This window comes from Penicillium verhagenii, assembly GCF_028828195.1.
Source record: "Penicillium verhagenii strain IBT 33310 chromosome Unknown utg000011l_segment0_segment0, whole genome shotgun sequence".
Classification (NCBI taxonomy): Eukaryota; Fungi; Ascomycota; class Eurotiomycetes; order Eurotiales; family Aspergillaceae; genus Penicillium; species Penicillium verhagenii.
This window is the reverse complement of record NW_026643175.1, coordinates 61,977-79,731: the sequence shown is the minus strand read 5'-3', so window position 1 is coordinate 79,731 and position 17,755 is coordinate 61,977. Positions and strand designations below refer to the sequence as shown.

Sequence of the window (17,755 nt, the reverse complement as noted above, 5' to 3'; positions counted from 1 at the left end):
TATCTGTCACTGTTGTCATGACACCGGACGTGGAGCCCGCGGGCCGCGGAACCCATGTGAATGGGTTCGCCGATAGCGCAAAGACCCATCAAACGAGCAACAACCCATACGAAACCAATCCAGATCACATTCCACACGAGGATCCTTTTCTCGCCCTAAGCGCACAATATGGCCGATATGCCCCGCATCCCGACGATTTCACCCCTCACCACAAGGACTGGTATCAATCTGACCCCGACGCAAATACCTTCTGGGTAGAAGTTGTGGAGAAATACTGCACCCCGGAGCACTCCCTCAACACCTCGGGACCTAGAGAGGCATTCGCTGCAGGCAGCGTGATCATATGGGTTGACCGTGAGCCTGCGGGCGCAGCCTCAGAACGATTTTCATGTGTGAATGCCAATGAATTATCCGCCGCACGAAAAGTGGAGGAGTCGCTCAGGGAGGTTGGTGTTGCGGTTCCAGTAATTTATTACTGTGGCACAATCGAAGGACGCAATGTGACCGTGGAATCTAGAATTCCTGGGGTCTCACTCGAAGTCGCCGGGCGTTACCTCACTCCAAAACAAATCGCTGGCTTCAAGAACCAATGCCGCCAAATCTTACAAATCCTCGCCGCCATCGACCCCGCTCTGAACGAACCTTCTTACGTCTGTCGCGGACTCAACTCCCAGGAATCACCTTCCGGCCAAGAAAAGGAGCACACGATACTCTTCTCCGAGAAAACCTTGAAGGAGGAAATGTGCTTTACACACAACGATTTGGTGCCTGGGCATATAATTTTGAAGGACGACCGGGTCGTCGGTATTACTGGCTGGCGACAAAGCGGATATTTTGGCTTTGAGAGGGCCAAGAAAATACACCGGTTATTGAGGAACACCGGATTGCCCAAACCAAAAGGTGGAAAGGCTGCGACATGGTCAGATCTTTATAACAGTGATTATGACCCTAGTCAAGGTACACCGCTGGTTGCAAGTGAAGATATCCCCCTTCCATCTGTCAAAACCGAACCCACTGGGGATGATTTTGAAACCAAATCATTTGGGGGTGATGGAGCAAATGATTATCCAACCTCAAAAACACTTGCCAATCTTAGGAATGGAGTCAACTCCCGAGCATCATCATCTGATCGGTCCTCCCCAGCAAATTCGGTGAAGCCTTCAAACAAAAAGGCGCCTCTCAAGAAAAAGCCTGCTGCCAAGAAGCGCAAGGCCAATGACCCAGATACAGATAGCCTTGATGGGCGAAGATCTAACACTCCTGCATCCCGCACGGGCCAAATACCTGGCAAAAAGCAGGATTCTCTGTCAATCGCAGGATCGCCTGCACCTGAAAATAAGAAAAAGCCTAAAAGGCGTCCAAAAAGACAAGCTGATGCTGCGGCTGGAGACGACGAAGAATCGGATGAAAATGCCATTTTCTGTATCTGCCGACGGCCTGATAATCATACATGGATGATCGGTTGCGATGGTGGATGTGAAGATTGGTTCCATGGCAAGTGTGTTGATATCGAGTCTCGTGATTCTGAGTTGATCGACAAATACATCTGTAAGCTACTTCCTCCCACCGACCTTTCCGTCTTATATCTTGCTTCTAACCAGATGAAAACAGGTCCAAACTGCAGCCAGAATGGCAAGGGCTGCACAACATGGAAGCCAATGTGTCGTCTTCTGGAATGTCGAAAACCGGCTCGCGTTGGTCAGAGGAGCAAGTATTGCTCTGATGACCATGGCCATGAATTCATGCGTCGTCAAATTTGCAACCTTAAATTAGCGCCGGAGAGGAAAGGACAAGAGGATCTGGGAAGCATGGGTGGCATTCTCACACCCGGTGACCTCCGTGCCGCGATTATGGGGGTCACCTCCGTGGAGGAGTTCCGGAAACTGGGTGATAGGATCTTGCCGCTGTCACCAGAACCCATCAAGAAGGAGATGACCAACGGTGACCACAAAGAGGAGTCATCAAAGACTGTCGACGAAGACTTCAACATGGACGCACCCAATGCGGAATATTCGGCCGAGGAGGCAGCTAAGATCGAAAAAATCCGGATCCGACGGGACGAGCTCATCCACCGCAAAGAAATGATTGCTGCTCGCACCACATTCTTGAACCTGCTACGCCCGAGAGCGAAGGGCTTAGTTGAAAAGTTGAAGCAACTTGAGCCCAAAGGCGGATGGAAGGATATCTGTGGTTTTGACATGCGACTCTCGTGGTCTGACGAGGAATTCGATGACTGGAGACTGTCTGAAGCTGGCAAAGTTGCGCTTGTGGAGGGTACAGTTGAAGCCATGGCTTTCAGCTACCCCGACAATGACACACCCATGGACGGTACAGATGAAGACCAAGTCAGCTTCATTACCCGTGGGGTTTGCACAAAGAAACGTTGCGAGAGACACAAGCAATGGATGAAGGTGCAACAGCAAGATATGGTATTTGAAGAAGAAACGACAGACGCAGATCTTGCCAAGTATGCGACAGAAGCACGCTCTGTCGCTGAGAGGGCCGTTCTGAGGAGGTGGGCGGAGAAGGAAAATGTGCTCACGAATGGTAGGTAGTCGGAGATACCCATGGTTTCATTGATTTCCCAGCTCGCTGCGTGGAGCTGCCAGGACTTGACCAGCAAATCAAAAAATGGAACGTTTGATACCCCTTTTTTTTTCTTTTCTCAGCAGACAAAGCTCGCTCATGGATCGGAGTTGGTATTCTTTTCCAAAATCGGGAGTACTCGGCGGGGCTTTTCATTGAAGGCTCTTTTGCATTGAATCGTGGCGCTTCAGGGAGTGGAAATGACACATGTATGTCAATATTGTACGATTAGTAGTGGTTGTGCGATAGAGCAATCCGAACGAATTTCGAGGGAAATGACCCCAAAATTTAATTGAGATTGGCAGGTCGGATGCTCATCTCGGAGGTGACCATATTCCCCATTTCCCCAAACCCGTACCAGTGCGATCTTTAATGACCTCTGCCACACGCGCGTATTTCACATCGGAAAGTAAGATGTGCGTATCGATTCCCTGATCCAGCGTTCTCATCAGTAAAGTTGACAGCACCTGAGAGCCAGGCAGCTGGAAGATAGAATGAATCCCATCATGGTTAGATGGTCTTGTGTCATTTTCACCGCTGCCGATCATAGCAGCCCGTCCACTCGACGTATCTTGACCAGCGTCGAAAGGAGAAGACCCAAGTCCACTAGTATTGACAAGCAAGATAGAAAGCAAAGAGCCATGTGTGCGAGACATGCGCGTCAATGCCCGTAAGGTACTCGCAAGCACGGCCGATCCCCTAGCTGTATTAGAAGTCCGAATAATGCCCTCAGCCAACGTATCCAGGCCGACCACGACAAGGATGATAGCGGGGTAGATTGGACTTGCTGCCTGGTCCGACAGCTGTCGGTTTTCTTCGGCCTGCTGCAACAGTTCCGAGACCTGTTTGATGGCTTGGGCGGCATCTGGCAGATTTTGCACTGGATATAGTTGTACACAATCCAGCCTCTTCATGGCATCCTCTCTGGATAGAGGCGATGGGCCAGATTGCAGGCTGGTGAGTAAGGTCCTGGCAGCAAATGCATCGGAGAAACTGGGGTAGATTATGAAGGTGTTTGCTTCAGATGATGGGGGGTTCTTCCGCAGATATTCTGTGAGAAGATAGCGCGGAAGCTAATGATATCCCATTAGCTGGTGCAAATTCTGGAAAGACAAAGAAAAGAGGATTGTTTACCTGTCCGACATATTCGTCACTATCGCTGCTTCTGTTTCGTAGTCGTGAGAAACCAATGATCGTTCCGCTTCGGAAAACACCATCTTTAGATACTCCCAGGCCTGTAGTCCAGTCATCCTTGAGGTCCCAATCATTGGTCGTTGGTCCATGGATGGGTTGGTCGATCGTTGTGGGTCTTGGCTCACTGAGCAGGGAGTGGGCAAGGACCGGATGAGCGGGTTCCGCGGAATAAATGTTGCATGTCATGATCAGGCATCAGTAATTGTGTACAGTGTGCCTTTGGGAGCTGTTCATGTTAGAATTGTTCCAGGCATTCATAGATCAAATTGATCGGATCAGATGGTGAGAGTCGGTAGCTTTGGAGGTGGGGGGCAGCTTCAAGAGTAAGCTTGGAGACCCACCGCTTTTTACTGGAGCTTTCGGCTTCCCGCGATTCGCGATTCGCGAGTACGCGACCCACAGATCTATAGGGGAAACACAAATTCATTCAGATATTAACCTTGACATCAATTTTGAGTGGGAAGAAATCATTCTTATTTAGTAACTATCAAATGTAACAAAAAGCTTGATTATTGCGTATTGAGATTAACATTTGAAGATAATACGCATTCCACACCAAATCTTCGCGTGGCAATTCTTGATATGTCTCTGAGGCTCTTGCATACATTGATGGCTACTAGCTACATGGTAACTACTGTATGTAGGAGCCATCAAGGATTACTCAAACGCCAAGCTTTAACTAAATCTTGGCAAGGTTTCAAGGTTTCAAGATTGAAGACTTGACTGTCTATCGATTTACACAGTATCCATTGACCATAGATGTACGGCGAAAAGTCTCAAGGGAATGGAAAGAATACGAGGAGCCCAGGTGTTCAACGTAAGTCTTTGTCGCTTCTGACAAATTGGAAGAAAAATTACCCCTGGATCATTCAATGCCAGCACAAACAACGCTATACTCTTCGCTTGTACAAAAATAACCTCGAAAATGACGTCGAAAGCGGAGAACCCTTCGTTGCCACTGGCCAGTCTCTGGTTTCGAAGAAAGGAAAAGGACGCATTCCGCTCGGCAATACGGAATCACGGATACTGAATGGCAGAACCGTCAAGTTTGAAGACTTTTACAATGGGCATAGGACCACAAATATGACGTTGAAGGTGGAGATTCCACGCTGCTAGTCTTCGATTTCAAAGCATGGAATGGATGGCAATCCGTTGGCACTGAGCCTTACCGGGTTCCCGAAACGGAACTATCTCGGCATCCCGGTCGGACTATTATTATCGGGAACCAGGTACAACCGGCTTTGAGCATTGAGCACGGAGTAGGAATTCTTGAATCGAAATAAAACCGTGCCGAACAATTCCGATTGAATTTTTTTTCTTTTCTATTTATCTCTGGCGTTCCATCTGGTTGACCTAATCCATCTATCACTCGGGCTTTCGTCGAAAGTTTTGGACAAGATGGTCAATCAAGATGCGATTCGCGGTGATTCGATCCATGAGGCTGGAGTAGCTGAGCCTGCTCGTACTCAGCAAGCTTCATCCAGTCCAGGCTTGATGGGGAAGTAAGTTTGCCTTCCCATTCAACTATGCTTTGGTCATTGGATGTGGACTAACCCTCGTCTAGGATCAAGGGATTTTTCGGCTCGGATGTTCGAGAGGAAATGCCTGCATACAAGGATATCGAAATTCACACTTGGAATGGCCCTGATGACCCGGAGAACCCATTTAACTTCAGTTCCAAGTATAAATGGCTTCTGACCATTACAGTTTGCTTCGTGTAAGAACACTCGGACGATATCAAGGAAGGGCTTTCATAGTTGTACTGTTTTCTGACGCTTTATTCTTCAAAACAGGTCTATTTTGACAGGTCTTCCAGCGGGAACTTATGGATCTGGTGACGATTGGATGGAGAAAGAGTTTCATGTTCAAAACTCCCCATTCCCTAATCTCTACTGGGCCACAACTTCTTGGAATATGGGTGCTGCGTTCTGGCCACTGATCTTCGTTCCCCTGACGGAATCCTCTGGTCGTATGCCTGGGTACTTTGTGGCTTATATTATTCTGGTCATTTCATTGTTTCCTTCGGCCTTCGCGAAGAACTTCGCGACTCTGGTTGTTACAAGATTCTTTGGTGGTGGTGCTTCATCTGTTTCGATCAACATTGTGGGAGGAAGTATCAGTGACATTTGGTTTGGCGACAAGGCTCGTAGTCTACCCATGTCTATCTTTGGATTTACTAGCGTCGTGGGTATTGCACTCGGACCGTTCATCGGTTCTGTCATTGTACAGATTCCTAAGAGTGAACCCTGGCGGTGGTAAGTTTTGTCTTTTCCTCCATACCCTCATTTTGAAGCTCTTTCAGACTTTTTTTGCTAACGATGTGCTTCGATTCAGGATCTTTTATATTCAAATCATCTACAACGCGGCCCTTATCCCCGTCTTTTGGTTCATCCTACGTGAGACCCGACCAGATGTTATCCTCAAAACACGTGCTCGCAAGATTCGCAAGGAGACAGGTCGCCCTGTTTATGCCGCCGCAGAGATTGATGCTCCAAACAAAATCTCTCTCCTTAAAACATCTTTCCAACGCCCAACGCGCATGCTCACCACGGAGCCCGTGGTGATCTTCTTCACGCTGTGGATCAGTTTCGCCTGGGGAATCCTGTATCTGTTCTTCTCTAGCGTGGTGCAGACCTATTCTACCAACTACGGCTGGGGTACTCTGGCAACAGGACTAGTGCAGCTTGCCATTTCTGTCGGAGCTATCATCGGTACTATCATCAACCCTCTCCAGGATTGGTTGTATCTCCGTTCTGCCCGGAGAAATACCGAAAAGCCAGGTCGTCCAATTCCCGAAGCACGATTATACACCGCTATCCCTGGCAGCTTGCTGTTTGCGGGTGGTCTCTTCTGGTATGGCTGGGCTAGTCAGCCAGATATTCACTGGATCGTTCCCACTCTTGGAATCGGCGCGGCCGGTATTGGCATTTATTCCATCTATATGGCAGTTGTCAACTATCTGACTGATGCGTATGAGCGATACGCTGCGTCTGCCTTGTCAGCTGCTTCTTTGGGACGTAATGCCTTTGGCGCTTTCTTGCCCCTTGCCTCGACTGAGCTGTTCAGCAACCTTGGATTTGGATGGGCTGGCACGCTTCTTGGATTCATCGGGATTGCACTCTCCATCGTTCCTGTTGTTCTGGTTCTTAAGGGACCTCAAATCCGGGAGCGGAGTACCTTCATGCGCGAGGCTATGTGGGAGCCTGAGGAAAAGATCGAGGTTGACGATTCCGGGAAAGCTGATATGGGACCCAGCGCCGAAGGAATCGCGTAAAGGATTCATGTGGCAGTCACTATTTTGTACGAGGCCTATGCTTAGTTGAGTCGAGCTCGATCGGATATCACCGTCATTGATGATACCACTTGCCCCTAAAATCATGTTATATTCAAATGTTTATCTTCGATTACGTGACGTCATTGTAGATTTCGCAATCAAGAGTGCGGGGCTCATCAGTGTCAAGTGACATTTGGAACTACAACAAGATAGGCCCCAGGGGAAGGTGCTACCTAGTATAAAAAGGTCAGCAAAGTTACTCACTGGAACTTCTCTTCTTCATCCTTGCATACTTCGACTTCGAATTTCATCAAATATCTAAACTCTCTCATCTACTATAAACGAGGCTAACTTCACCATGTCGGGCTATTTGGTACCTTGGCCCCCATTTTCCAATCTACTGGGTGTAACAAACGCTAACCTTGTATCTTCAGGTCTCCTTCAATTCAAACACTTCAGACGAAGAAATCCAGCAGTAAGCTAAATTACGACTTAGTTCATTTCCCTAGCATATGGAGCAGGATACTAACATTTGATCTTTTCTCCAAAGGGTTAAAGATCACATTACCCAGGGCGGTGGTGTCATCGGACATGAATATAATCTGATCAAGGGCTTTAGGTTAGTTATCTATGATCTCAGGTCGCGCGTTTCAAAGACGTTGAAAAGGTCTAACTCAAATGAAATCTAGTTTCACAAAGCCGGAGGTGTCTACGCTCGACGTTGGCGCTCTATCTGACCATCCGGCGATCGACAGTCTGGAACTTGACCAGACCGTCACGACTCAATAAGGCGTTTAAGGGAAACCAAGGGTCTGGAAGGAATTCGGTCTATTCAAAGGATTAGATACCGCGCTTTGAACTTTACATAGCAGGTTTCCAGGGTTCCCGAGGTCTACTTTTATTTACCCAACACATGTTACGATCAACATGTGGGCATGCTGTTTCAAGGTTGGCAATCTTTATTTTAGCATGTGAGTCTAGATAAGGGTTTGTTTCATATACGAATATTACTAGTAGAATCTCCTCGAGTGCTTGATTCTCAAAGGTCATATGACGTCATTTAGATCTGGTAATCAATACTAGGTAGTAATTGCGGGGCTAGTCAATAACCTACATAGTACAGTTTATGTACTACTCGGTTTCAAGGCTGTGCTGTATCTATCTACGAAGGGAGAATGTTTGCATTCATCGCTGGCCGATGATGTAAATTTGAGTTACTTACACTTTACATACCATCAATGAGCATTATGGTAGAAAATTCATGTAGAGCGGGGTCGCCTCCAAATCCCATTGCCCTGAGGAGCCCAGTCAGTATGCCCCAAATCAGCATCGAGCTCAGAAGCCAGCTCCTCTCGTATGGCCTCAAAGGCAAAGTCACGACTTTTGAACTCGATCAAAGACTGGTTATGGCGAATTTCAAAGCCAATCAACGAATAAGAAGTTGACAGTTCGGTCCATGGATCGTTGGGGTCCAAAGACCCGCGTTGTTCCATCTCCAAGACATGATTGTGCTCTTCGGGTGCCAATTGTACGCTCAAACTCTGCAGATTCGGCATTAGGGAAAGGGAGTCCAGTACCAGCTTCACGTGGTTGTAGAAGGGGAAGATGGCAGTATAGGAAAAGGAGGTGAGACGGCCTAGCATGGCGGATAATTGCGCGGGTGGAGATTCCTGTGGTTTAAGCTGGGAGCCCCATTCTCCGAGAATGGAGGGGACGCGGGAGAGAAAATATTCGTAATGATTGTAAGCTTTCAGGGAGGAGGATTCGTTAAAGGACATTGATGTCCACGGACGGGCCAAAAGTAGACTTTCACAGTCATCCAATTCGGGTAAAGGAGGCAGTTTAGGAAAGGATGGCCCATTGCGCTCAAGCTGTAAGATCTGCAGTGAGATATCAAATGCCCAGCTGTGGCCATCCATGATGCGCGTGTTTAACATGTTCCCGATGAAAGTCGGTGGCGCTATTACGGTGACACGGGTCGGATCCAGATAATGGAGGAGTCGGCGCCACCAGTGTTGATCGTTTGAGTCAAGAGAGGCATTCTCCGTGATAGCCACGAGGGAAGTCACATATCGAGCCAGGTCAGATGTAATGATGAACGCTTGAAAGGCCGGTTCATCTTTTAGGTCTAGGCATGCATGGGCGAAAAGCCGAGGTCGGACAAGATCCAGCAAGTGGTATGAGCATTGTGCCAAATGCTTAAGTGGCTTGTATTGGGATTGAGTGATTTGGCGGTCTGGGGCTTGATTGAGTCGTCCTAGCGAGGGCGGCTCTGTTGTTAGATAGAAGATGATCTGATCCAGGAGCTCATTGGGAAGTAGCTCTAGGGCACACGGCATGATGCTCGGGAGGGCAGCCGCAGCCCTTGTTTCACATGACGTGGTTATTGTTTTCGGCCCCCAGGAAATTGGTGTTGCAGTGGCTGTGTCGTGGTCAACTGGTTGCTTGGGCCGGTGAAGTTGAGGTCTTCGGGAAGGAAAAGGAGGTAGAAGTGCCGGTTCCCCACTTTGACCAAACGCAAGTCCTCCACTTGGCACTTTGTCATATTTTACTCAGCCAGGGTCCGTGATTTCGATTTTTGAGATTGTATGGAATTTGAAAATAAGAGAGAGGATTCAATGTCTTGGTTTGGATCTATGGAGTATACAATAGCAATTCTAGACATACTGGACTGGCATAAGACATAAAAACCTGGGGAGCTGATCCGGGAAACCCCCAGAAGGAAAAAAAAGAAGAAAATAGTGGAGCTTATTTCCAATGATCCACATTTATGAACTAGTCAAAATGAAATGATATTTAATGATTTGCTGGGTTTTTTTTTTCGCCACGGAGTTCGGTTACAGTCTACTTGAAGGAATAACATGAGACACCAGTGGAATATGGACAAGAGACGGGATTCGACCAGGATTTGAACTGCTTAGAACCTTTTTCTATGCTGTTGAATTCAGATCAAAGTCCCCAGGCTTAAAACCCCGCTGAGTTTTATGCGCTAAGATGCGCCCCACAATTTTCTATACATTGTTACTTATTTTGTACTTTTTGTACTTTGTATAGTTTCACGGTTACGTCCGGATGTCCTTGACGTCAGACGAACAAGACATATACTAGTAACTACAAGATGTAGTATCAATCAATTTTCTATGAATTCAATGATGCCTTTTTGTGGCTGTGGTACATTATTTTCACTGCTTCATAGTAGATCAGTGTGTCAATCAAAGGAATGCGATAGGTGAAATCCTAGAGTGGAGATGGCCATCAATTTGCGATTTGACGCCCCACTCAATCCGGAGAGCACAACGGCAAGATGGAATCCATGAGGAGCTGGTTCCGTGCCCCTCTTTTACTCCGGCTTCGGTTTCGTTTTTTCTTCTCCTCTTTCCCCTCTCCTTTACTAGAACAATTCAATTGTGAGTGCAAACTTGACTTCAGCTCTTACCAACCCGAAGCTAATCTCATAGTACTTAGCATATATCACAATGCCTTGCCTTCACCAGAGACCCCCCTTCCGTGCTGAGCACTTGGGCTCCCTCCTCCGCCCCCAGCAGCTCTTGGACACCAAGCTCGCCCACGAGGCCGGCAAGGTCTCCGATGCTGAGTTGGCTGTCGTTGAGGACAAGGAAGTCACCGACATCGTCAAGAAGCAGCTGGAGCTCGGTTACCCGGCCGCTTCTGACGGTGAATACCGTCGTCACAGTAAGAGAACCCTCATGGCCTCATACCAAAAGAAAGGAGGGGCAAAAATGTAACAAAATACTGACCTGAATTAGTGTTCTGGGGTACCTTCTTCCCCGGTCTGGATGGCTTCGAGGAGATCACCGACTTCGAGACCGACATCTTCCGCTCTTACGCTCCCGATATCGCTGCCTTCCTCGAGGCTGGCCACAAGCCCGGTGAGACCGTCATCTGCACTGGAAAGATCAAGCACGTTGGCTCCACCTACGTCGACCAGTTCAAGTACCTCGCTAGCCAGGTCCCCGCCGACCAGGTCAAGAACCTGAAGATCACTCTCGCCGCTCCTAACTGGTACCACCTGCGCTACGTCGAGGGTAAGGCTTACCCCAAGGACGTGTACAGCTCCGATGAGGAGTACTTCGGTGATATCGCCAAGGCCTACCAGGCCGAGCTGAAGATCCTGTACGAGGCCGGTTGCCGTAACGTCCAGTACGACGACCCTAACCTTGCCTGTAAGCAATTAGCCCGCCCCTACCAATCCCCAATTATGAATCAAAACACGAAACTCACAAGTTATCCCCAGACTTCTGCTCCGAGAAGTTCCTTGACGGCTTCAAGGCTGACCCCCTGAACGTCTACACCGCCGACGACATGTTCGAGAAGTACATCAAGCTGTACAACGACTCCGTCGCCGGTCTCCCCGAGGACCTGCACATCGGTGTCCACCTGTGCCGCGGTAACTTCGTTGGCAGCCGTCACTTCTCCGAGGGTGGCTACGACCGCATCGCCACCAAGCTCTTCCAGGAGCTCAACATGCACACCTACTACCTCGAGTACGACACCGAGCGTGCCGGTGGCTTCGAGCCCCTCAAGCACCTCCCCACCCACAAGAACGTCATCCTGGGTGTCGTCACCTCCAAGTTCGCCACCATGGAGGACAAGGAAGAGATGAAGGCTCGCGTTATCAACGCCGCCAAGATCATCGCCGAGGGCAACAACATCACCCTCGAGGCTGCCCTTAACCAGGTCGGCGTCAGCCCCCAGTGTGGATTCGCTTCTCACCGTGAGGGTAACGCCATCGACTGGGATGGCATGATCAACAAGCTCACCTTGGTTCGTGAGATTGCCAACGACATCTGGCCCGGTCAGCTGTAAGCGGACGGCACCAAACAAAACACTGAATGTAGAACGACTTCAACGAATACCCATCTGTAAATATTTCTTTGTCACTGCCAAGAGGCGTCATGCTCGGTTGCCTATTCAACAATGCGACGGGTCTGGGATTTTCTTTTTGTGTACAGCGCTGGTGGGATGCTTGGGATGAACGTCATGATTGATACTCCGGAAGACCAACTTAACGTATAATTCTTGAATATAGTCAATGAACGATGAACCCGCGTTCATGATTGCGATCACAATTTTTTTCTCTCTTTTTTCTTTCTCGGTAAAGATAAAGTGTAATAGTAGTGGAGGTGATGTTGGAAACTAACTTGCGGGGGGGAGGGACCTTGTATTTAACTCATCGAGTCATTCCCAAGGTCCTCAAAACAAGTAGTATGCAGTAGTAAGCTTGGATGGATACCACCTTTGTCACATCATCACATGTACCCACTGTCCAGTACTACATACACCAGAATCCTGAAAACGCGACTACAATAACGCACGATATACGAAAACTCCTTCACAATTGTAGAAGTGAAGATAGTGAATTAAGTAAGTACTTCAAATTTACTAAACAACCACTTTTTCAAGCCAGACTAGAACCAAAAGATGACAGAGTTCATTCCGCAGGCCCAATAATATTAGCCTCCTTAACCGCCGAATGCTTGTGAGTCTTCAAGTTCTCGATCTAAAACATTCAAAGCGAGTCAATCAGCCATAAAATCCTGTTCCCCAAACAAACAAGTGATATCCAAAACCTAATACACACCTGGTAACGCGGTTCTTCATCCGAAGCCGTCACACTGCGACCAGTAAGCGCCGTCGGCTTGGTGGCAACCTCGCGGATGATGCCGATACTGGAACTGGTATTAGAGTTGGGACCTATCGGATTCGAAAGATCTGGTCAGTCTCGAACCATCCGATACCTGCTCGAACTCTAATAAGATCGGGAATTGATCCATACCTCCCACGGGCTTGTAGTTGACTCTCTGTCCTTCCTGGAAGTTGGGCATTGTGTCTGGACACTTTTTTGGAAGGAGGAACTCGTTGTGAGGTGTTTTCTGGTGGGGTGTGGACTTGTGCGTTTCGGCGATTTCTCTAGATGTTAAGGGTGGGAAATGGAGGCGAATGCAGATGCAGGTGGGAGGGGTGCGAGGCAAGGTACTAGTAGCTTCAGGTTTGGATGGGAGCGATCTCAAGCGTGGGATCGGTCAATTGCGGTTTGAATTGATATCGACTCGGTGCATTGGCTCTATTTATACGAGATTGAGGAAAGGATTCTATTGCCGGGGCTACACGTCACATTTACATGGCAAGGATGACAGGAAGAGTGCATCAGATCTAGTGACGAGAAGGGCCCGGATTTAGATTCCGAGGGCATCTAGTAGGGTGTTGTGGATGGTGATTGTTTCGGTCACGCGTATGTCATGTTCATTCTGATTCTCTATCCCAGCGCAGTTTCCACTTATTGTATCTCTCTATGAAGTTAATCAACTCTATACACATCGGGAATCCAGAAGAAAATCACAAGGGAATCGAACAATGGTAACGCTGATGATATGGACCACTATACGAATTAAATAATTAAGTCGGAGCTCATGACGAGTCCCATGGGTAAGAACAGAGGGGATATCATAGGAAGGAAAACGGGAAGGGAGAACAAAAACAGAGAAGTAACCCGCACAGAAAAGGAAATCATCCGAAGAAAAGCATGTTCCAGGGAAAGGGGGGAGAGGGAGAAGGGGAATACGGCCGGAATGCGGGTTTCATCTGGTCATCAAGCACGGACATGAAGCGGAAAGAGATGGAATACTTTGTCGGACAGTGCGAGGTGTTATACACGAGGCGGCGGAGGGGTGCCTCTCAGGATCATAGCCGGGAAACGATCCAGGTCCCAGTCTGGATGGGTATGAGTGATCAACGGCGTTGCGTGCCTGGTTGGGCGCATGTCTGGGAAGACCCAACGGAGGTACGACCCTTGGCGTTCAATTCGAGGAGAGATGGACACGTTTACTTGGCAGGTTGAGTTTTGACGTTGTTGGAGAGCCAGGCCTGGAAAGTGGAGACAATGCGGGTCAGGGTTTTGTTTTTTTGTTTTGATCCGATCGGACAGGGAAATGTATAAGGAAATTACTTACCAGACCCTCGAAGATACCAGTACCATCCGTGGCCACACTGGGCGCGACGTACCACAGCTTGTCCTTAAGCTTGGTCAACTGGAGCGTGTTGGTAATTTCCTCCGGGCTCAAGTCTAAAACAATTTGGTTAGTATCAGCTTGAAAGGGGGTAATTCCGAAAAGCGAATCGAAATTCGGGGGCGGGAGAAAAGACGTACGACCGCTAATATCCTGCTTGTTGGCAAACACCAACAAGAGAGCATCCTTCATTTCGCGATCGTTAATGATCTTGTGGAGCTCCGAGCGAGCCTCCTCCAGGCGAGCAGTGTCGCTAGAATCCACCACGAAGATCAAGCCTTGTGTGCCGGAGTAGTAGTGTCGCCAGAGTGGTCGGATCTTGTCCTGACCACCAACATCCCAGACATTGAACTTGACATTCTTATAGGTCACGCTTTCCACGTTGAAGCCGACGGTAGGGATTGTAGTCACGTCCTGGTTGCTGAGTTTCAATTTGTAAAGAATAGCTGGTATAAGTTAGCTTGTTGTTGCCACGTGCGCTTTTCGATCTCAATGAGAAGCGTGATAGAAAAATCTTACTAGTCTTTCCAGCAGCATCCAAACCCAACATAAGAATGCGCATCTCCTTCGTGCCGAATATCTTCCCCATCATCTTGGAGACTTGGCCACCCATATTGACGGTATCAATTGACTGATTTTAGGGGAGATTCAAACCGGGGTGCTCTTGCACAAATAATTGGAACGGATTAAGCCAGGGATAAATGTGGCTTTCACCCCGGAAGTTGGAACTTGGGAAAACAAGACAAGACGAGATGAGGCGGGGGAAAAGGGGCAGGCTAAGCTGACTCAGCCCCAATTGAGACGCGGATCCACTTTAATGCAATTTACTTTCCACCGAACTATTCGATTGGGCTGTGTATACGTATATCTCGGGGCTTCATCCGTTTCCATGAATGATAGTACACAATCTCGATTTGAGAATGTTTTTCCAAATCGATGGCCAAGCATCAGGAACCGTGGTAGCATGTGACTTTTCACACGTCATGAGTTCGGACTCGTGACTGGGTGGCTGCCCGGAGTTTACCTATTAATCTACCTACAACTCTTTGTTTTTTTTTTTTCAATTCATATCAATTGTGGGATGTAATTCCTTTTCCTTAAATCTCTATCATAACTATGCCTACCAACGGAGCAGGTGAGCGGCGCGCTTCGATTACGCAGCAGCGCCGGCTTTCACACCCATTCAAGAGACACGCTTGGCTATGTCCTCCATCAGATGTATGTCCACTTTTCTATGAGCTTGAAATTCAGCCAAAGCTAACCCCTAGAAGATCATCTATGCAGGAATTTCAGGATTCTTTTCGACAGATTCTCCCTCTACCATTGTCATTGCCTTCCGTGACACCACCTATCTACTGGACTTTATCGAAAAAGTGTTCGATAGACATAAACAGGGTGCAGAGGCAACCACCGATTTCATCGTCTCGGAACTCAAAACATATGGAGAAGAACACCTGGAGAAGATCATTGGTGTGACCATGCCAAAAAATGTCGCGGAGCAATGTCCCAAGCTCTGCTCGCGCCTATGGGCAGAACTTGACATCCTTCCCCTGGTGCTACCCGAATCAAGTCTGACGGACCAATACGCTTCAGCTGTCCCAAAGGGCACACGACCAAATGATCCGAAAACGATCGACGAGCAGGCGGAGTCTATGTCGCGAAAATGCGTGCGGTAAGTTGGGATCGGCAGGGCTGTGGAGAACTTACCGTTAAACTTTGGGCAGATTGTTTGGCCCGGAGAATCTACCCTTGCTACAAGTGGGTTACATGGGCCTCGTGGAAGTTGACACAAATTTCCATGTGCGAATAGCAGATCTTGATGATTTCAAGACAACCGTCTCTGCTAAAACTTGGTCTGCCGTGGAGCATTACGCTGCGGATTTGAAGAAACGAAACGTTCGTATTGCCTTCTTCAGTGCGACTCCTCAAGGTGGTGGGGTGGCGCTGATGCGGCATGCGCTGGTTCGCTTTTCTTATCATCTGGGCACAGACATCAAGTGGTGGGCCTCACTTACTAAAAAAAAAAATTGACTGTAAAATGCGTATTTGTTAATCTGGATGCTCCAGGTATGTTCCGAAACCCCGGCCTGGGGTTTTCCGATTGACCAAGAACACCCACAATATTCTTCAGGGTGTCGCACCGCCTGACGAACGATTGACCGCCAAGAATAAGGAGTCTTTGCGAGAATGGATCGAAGAAAACGCCAGGCGATACTGGACCGGGCCGAGTGGTCCATTGCTACCTCCATCAGAGGGGGGAGCAGATGTGATCATTGTAGATGACCCCCAGATGCCAGGACTGATACCTATTGCCAAACAACAAGCTCCAGATCGGCCAATCATCTTCCGTAGCCATATTCAAATCCGCAGCGATCTCATCAAGCAATCTGGAAGTCCCCAGGCCGAAGTATGGGACTTTTTGTGGGACCAAATTAAGCTTGCCGACTGCTTCATCAGTCACCCTGTAAGCGCTTTTGTACCAAGTAATGTTCCACCTGAAATGGTGGGATACATGCCGGCGTCGACTGATTGGTAAGTGGCCCGATAAACATGCATTATCTTGCTGACGTGTCCAGGCTGGATGGGTTGAATAAAAACATGCGCGACTGGGATGTAGCCCACTATGGCCGCATCTTCAATGCAGCATGTAAGCTTGCAGATATGGCACCTATCTCTTATCCCGAAGGTAAACAGGGCAACTCTGATAAAGATGCATCAGCCAATGCAGCTAACTATCCCCAAACCAGACAAGTACATCGTGCAGATCGCACGTTTCGATCCTTCCAAAGGAATCTTAGACGTCGTGGATTCGTACGAGAAATTTTACAATCGTTTGGTCAATGGCCAACCTGATGTGGAGCCTCCAAAGCTTTTGATCTGTGGCCATGGCTCGGTAGATGACCCAGACGGGGCGCTGATTTACGATGCAGTGATAGATCACATCGAAAGCAATCTCCCACACCTCCGAAATCTTATCTGCATCATGCGACTGAGGCCCTCTGATCAGGTTTTGAATGCTCTCCTCTCCAAAGCTACTATTGCCCTCCAGCTATCTAGCCGCGAGGGGTTTGAGGTGAAAGTCTCCGAGGCAATTCATAAAGGTAAGCCGGTGATTGCCACGCGCGCTGGTGGAATCCCACTGCAGGTTGAGAACAACAAGAATGGTTTCCTGGTAGATGTGGGTGACACCGATGCTGTTGCACAGCATCTGTATGATTTATGGACGGACAAGGCTCTATACCACCGTATGTCTGAGTATGCGCACAGTCACGTCTCTGATGAGATGGGCACGGTAGGCAATACTCTACTTTGGCTCTATCTTGCGTCAAGATTTTCCAAGGGTGAGGACGTGCGGCCAAATGGGCGCTGGATCAATGACATGGCTTTTGAACATCTTGATCTTCCAGAAGACGGTCCTCGTCTCAAGCGAGCCGTGCAGGTGCAAAACATGGGGTAAAAAAATGCGCCCAGTCTGACCCGACGGTTCTGCGTCTTCTTTTCTCAGTTTTCTCTCCTCTCTTATCAGGCATAATTGAATAATATCACCGCATGACATCAGAAAAGGATCACAAGCATCAACATTAGTACTCGCAGTCAACACCAAAATGCAAATCAATTCAGGCAAGAAATGTAGAAGGGTATCATTTAAAATCAAACAGGCCAAAAAAAATCG

At 48.3% G+C, this 17,755-nt stretch overlaps 9 protein-coding genes across 9 annotated transcripts; 5 read left to right on the top strand and 4 right to left on the bottom strand.

The window, feature by feature from the left end:
- Positions 1–17: 17 nt before the first annotated feature.
- Positions 18–2,555, top strand: N7466_010424 (putative PHD transcription factor; the record flags this gene model as incomplete). The annotated part of the gene is made up of 1 exon (XM_057169813.1): positions 18–2,555. One exon carries the CDS (start codon positions 18–20, stop codon positions 2,553–2,555), a length of 2,538 nt encoding a protein of 845 aa, XP_057016422.1.
- Positions 2,556–2,900: 345 nt separating this feature from the next.
- On the bottom strand, positions 2,901–3,966 carry N7466_010423 (uncharacterized protein; the record flags this gene model as incomplete). The annotated part of the gene is made up of 2 exons (XM_057169812.1): positions 2,901–3,659; positions 3,721–3,966. The coding sequence occupies 2 exons, from the start codon at positions 3,964–3,966 to the stop codon at positions 2,901–2,903; spliced, it is 1,005 nt and encodes a 334-aa protein (XP_057016421.1).
- Positions 3,967–5,178: 1,212 nt separating this feature from the next.
- On the top strand, positions 5,179–7,054 carry N7466_010422 (uncharacterized protein; the record flags this gene model as incomplete). The annotated part of the gene is made up of 4 exons (XM_057169811.1): positions 5,179–5,282; positions 5,345–5,497; positions 5,574–6,035; positions 6,115–7,054. 4 exons carry the CDS (start codon positions 5,179–5,181, stop codon positions 7,052–7,054), a joined length of 1,659 nt encoding a protein of 552 aa, XP_057016420.1.
- Positions 7,055–7,412: 358 nt separating this feature from the next.
- Positions 7,413–7,843, top strand: N7466_010421 (Proteinase inhibitor propeptide; the record flags this gene model as incomplete). Its single annotated transcript, XM_057169810.1, has 4 exons — positions 7,413–7,427; positions 7,489–7,529; positions 7,605–7,673; positions 7,744–7,843. The coding sequence occupies 4 exons, from the start codon at positions 7,413–7,415 to the stop codon at positions 7,841–7,843; spliced, it is 225 nt and encodes a 74-aa protein (XP_057016419.1).
- Positions 7,844–8,313: 470 nt separating this feature from the next.
- On the bottom strand, positions 8,314–9,393 carry N7466_010420 (F-box domain protein; the record flags this gene model as incomplete). Its single annotated transcript, XM_057169809.1, has 1 exon — positions 8,314–9,393. The coding sequence occupies one exon, from the start codon at positions 9,391–9,393 to the stop codon at positions 8,314–8,316; it is 1,080 nt and encodes a 359-aa protein (XP_057016418.1).
- Positions 9,394–10,530: 1,137 nt separating this feature from the next.
- Positions 10,531–11,881, top strand: N7466_010419 (cobalamin-independent methionine synthase II family protein; the record flags this gene model as incomplete). Its single annotated transcript, XM_057169808.1, has 3 exons — positions 10,531–10,747; positions 10,822–11,238; positions 11,310–11,881. 3 exons carry the CDS (start codon positions 10,531–10,533, stop codon positions 11,879–11,881), a joined length of 1,206 nt encoding a protein of 401 aa, XP_057016417.1.
- A 625-nt stretch (positions 11,882–12,506) lies between these two features.
- N7466_010418 (hypervirulence associated TUDOR domain-containing protein) lies at positions 12,507–12,900 on the bottom strand (the record flags this gene model as incomplete). The annotated part of the gene is made up of 3 exons (XM_057169807.1): positions 12,507–12,575; positions 12,657–12,769; positions 12,852–12,900. 3 exons carry the CDS (start codon positions 12,898–12,900, stop codon positions 12,507–12,509), a joined length of 231 nt encoding a protein of 76 aa, XP_057016416.1.
- Positions 12,901–13,897: 997 nt separating this feature from the next.
- N7466_010417 (ADP-ribosylation factor family protein) lies at positions 13,898–14,695 on the bottom strand (the record flags this gene model as incomplete). Its single annotated transcript, XM_057169806.1, has 4 exons — positions 13,898–13,939; positions 14,026–14,138; positions 14,223–14,528; positions 14,602–14,695. The coding sequence occupies 4 exons, from the start codon at positions 14,693–14,695 to the stop codon at positions 13,898–13,900; spliced, it is 555 nt and encodes a 184-aa protein (XP_057016415.1).
- A 503-nt stretch (positions 14,696–15,198) lies between these two features.
- ccg9 (putative trehalose synthase (Ccg-9)) lies at positions 15,199–17,539 on the top strand (the record flags this gene model as incomplete). The annotated part of the gene is made up of 6 exons (XM_057169805.1): positions 15,199–15,300; positions 15,354–15,754; positions 15,807–16,082; positions 16,150–16,614; positions 16,659–16,729; positions 16,830–17,539. 6 exons carry the CDS (start codon positions 15,199–15,201, stop codon positions 17,537–17,539), a joined length of 2,025 nt encoding a protein of 674 aa, XP_057016414.1.
- Between the last annotated feature and the right edge of the window lie 216 nt (positions 17,540–17,755).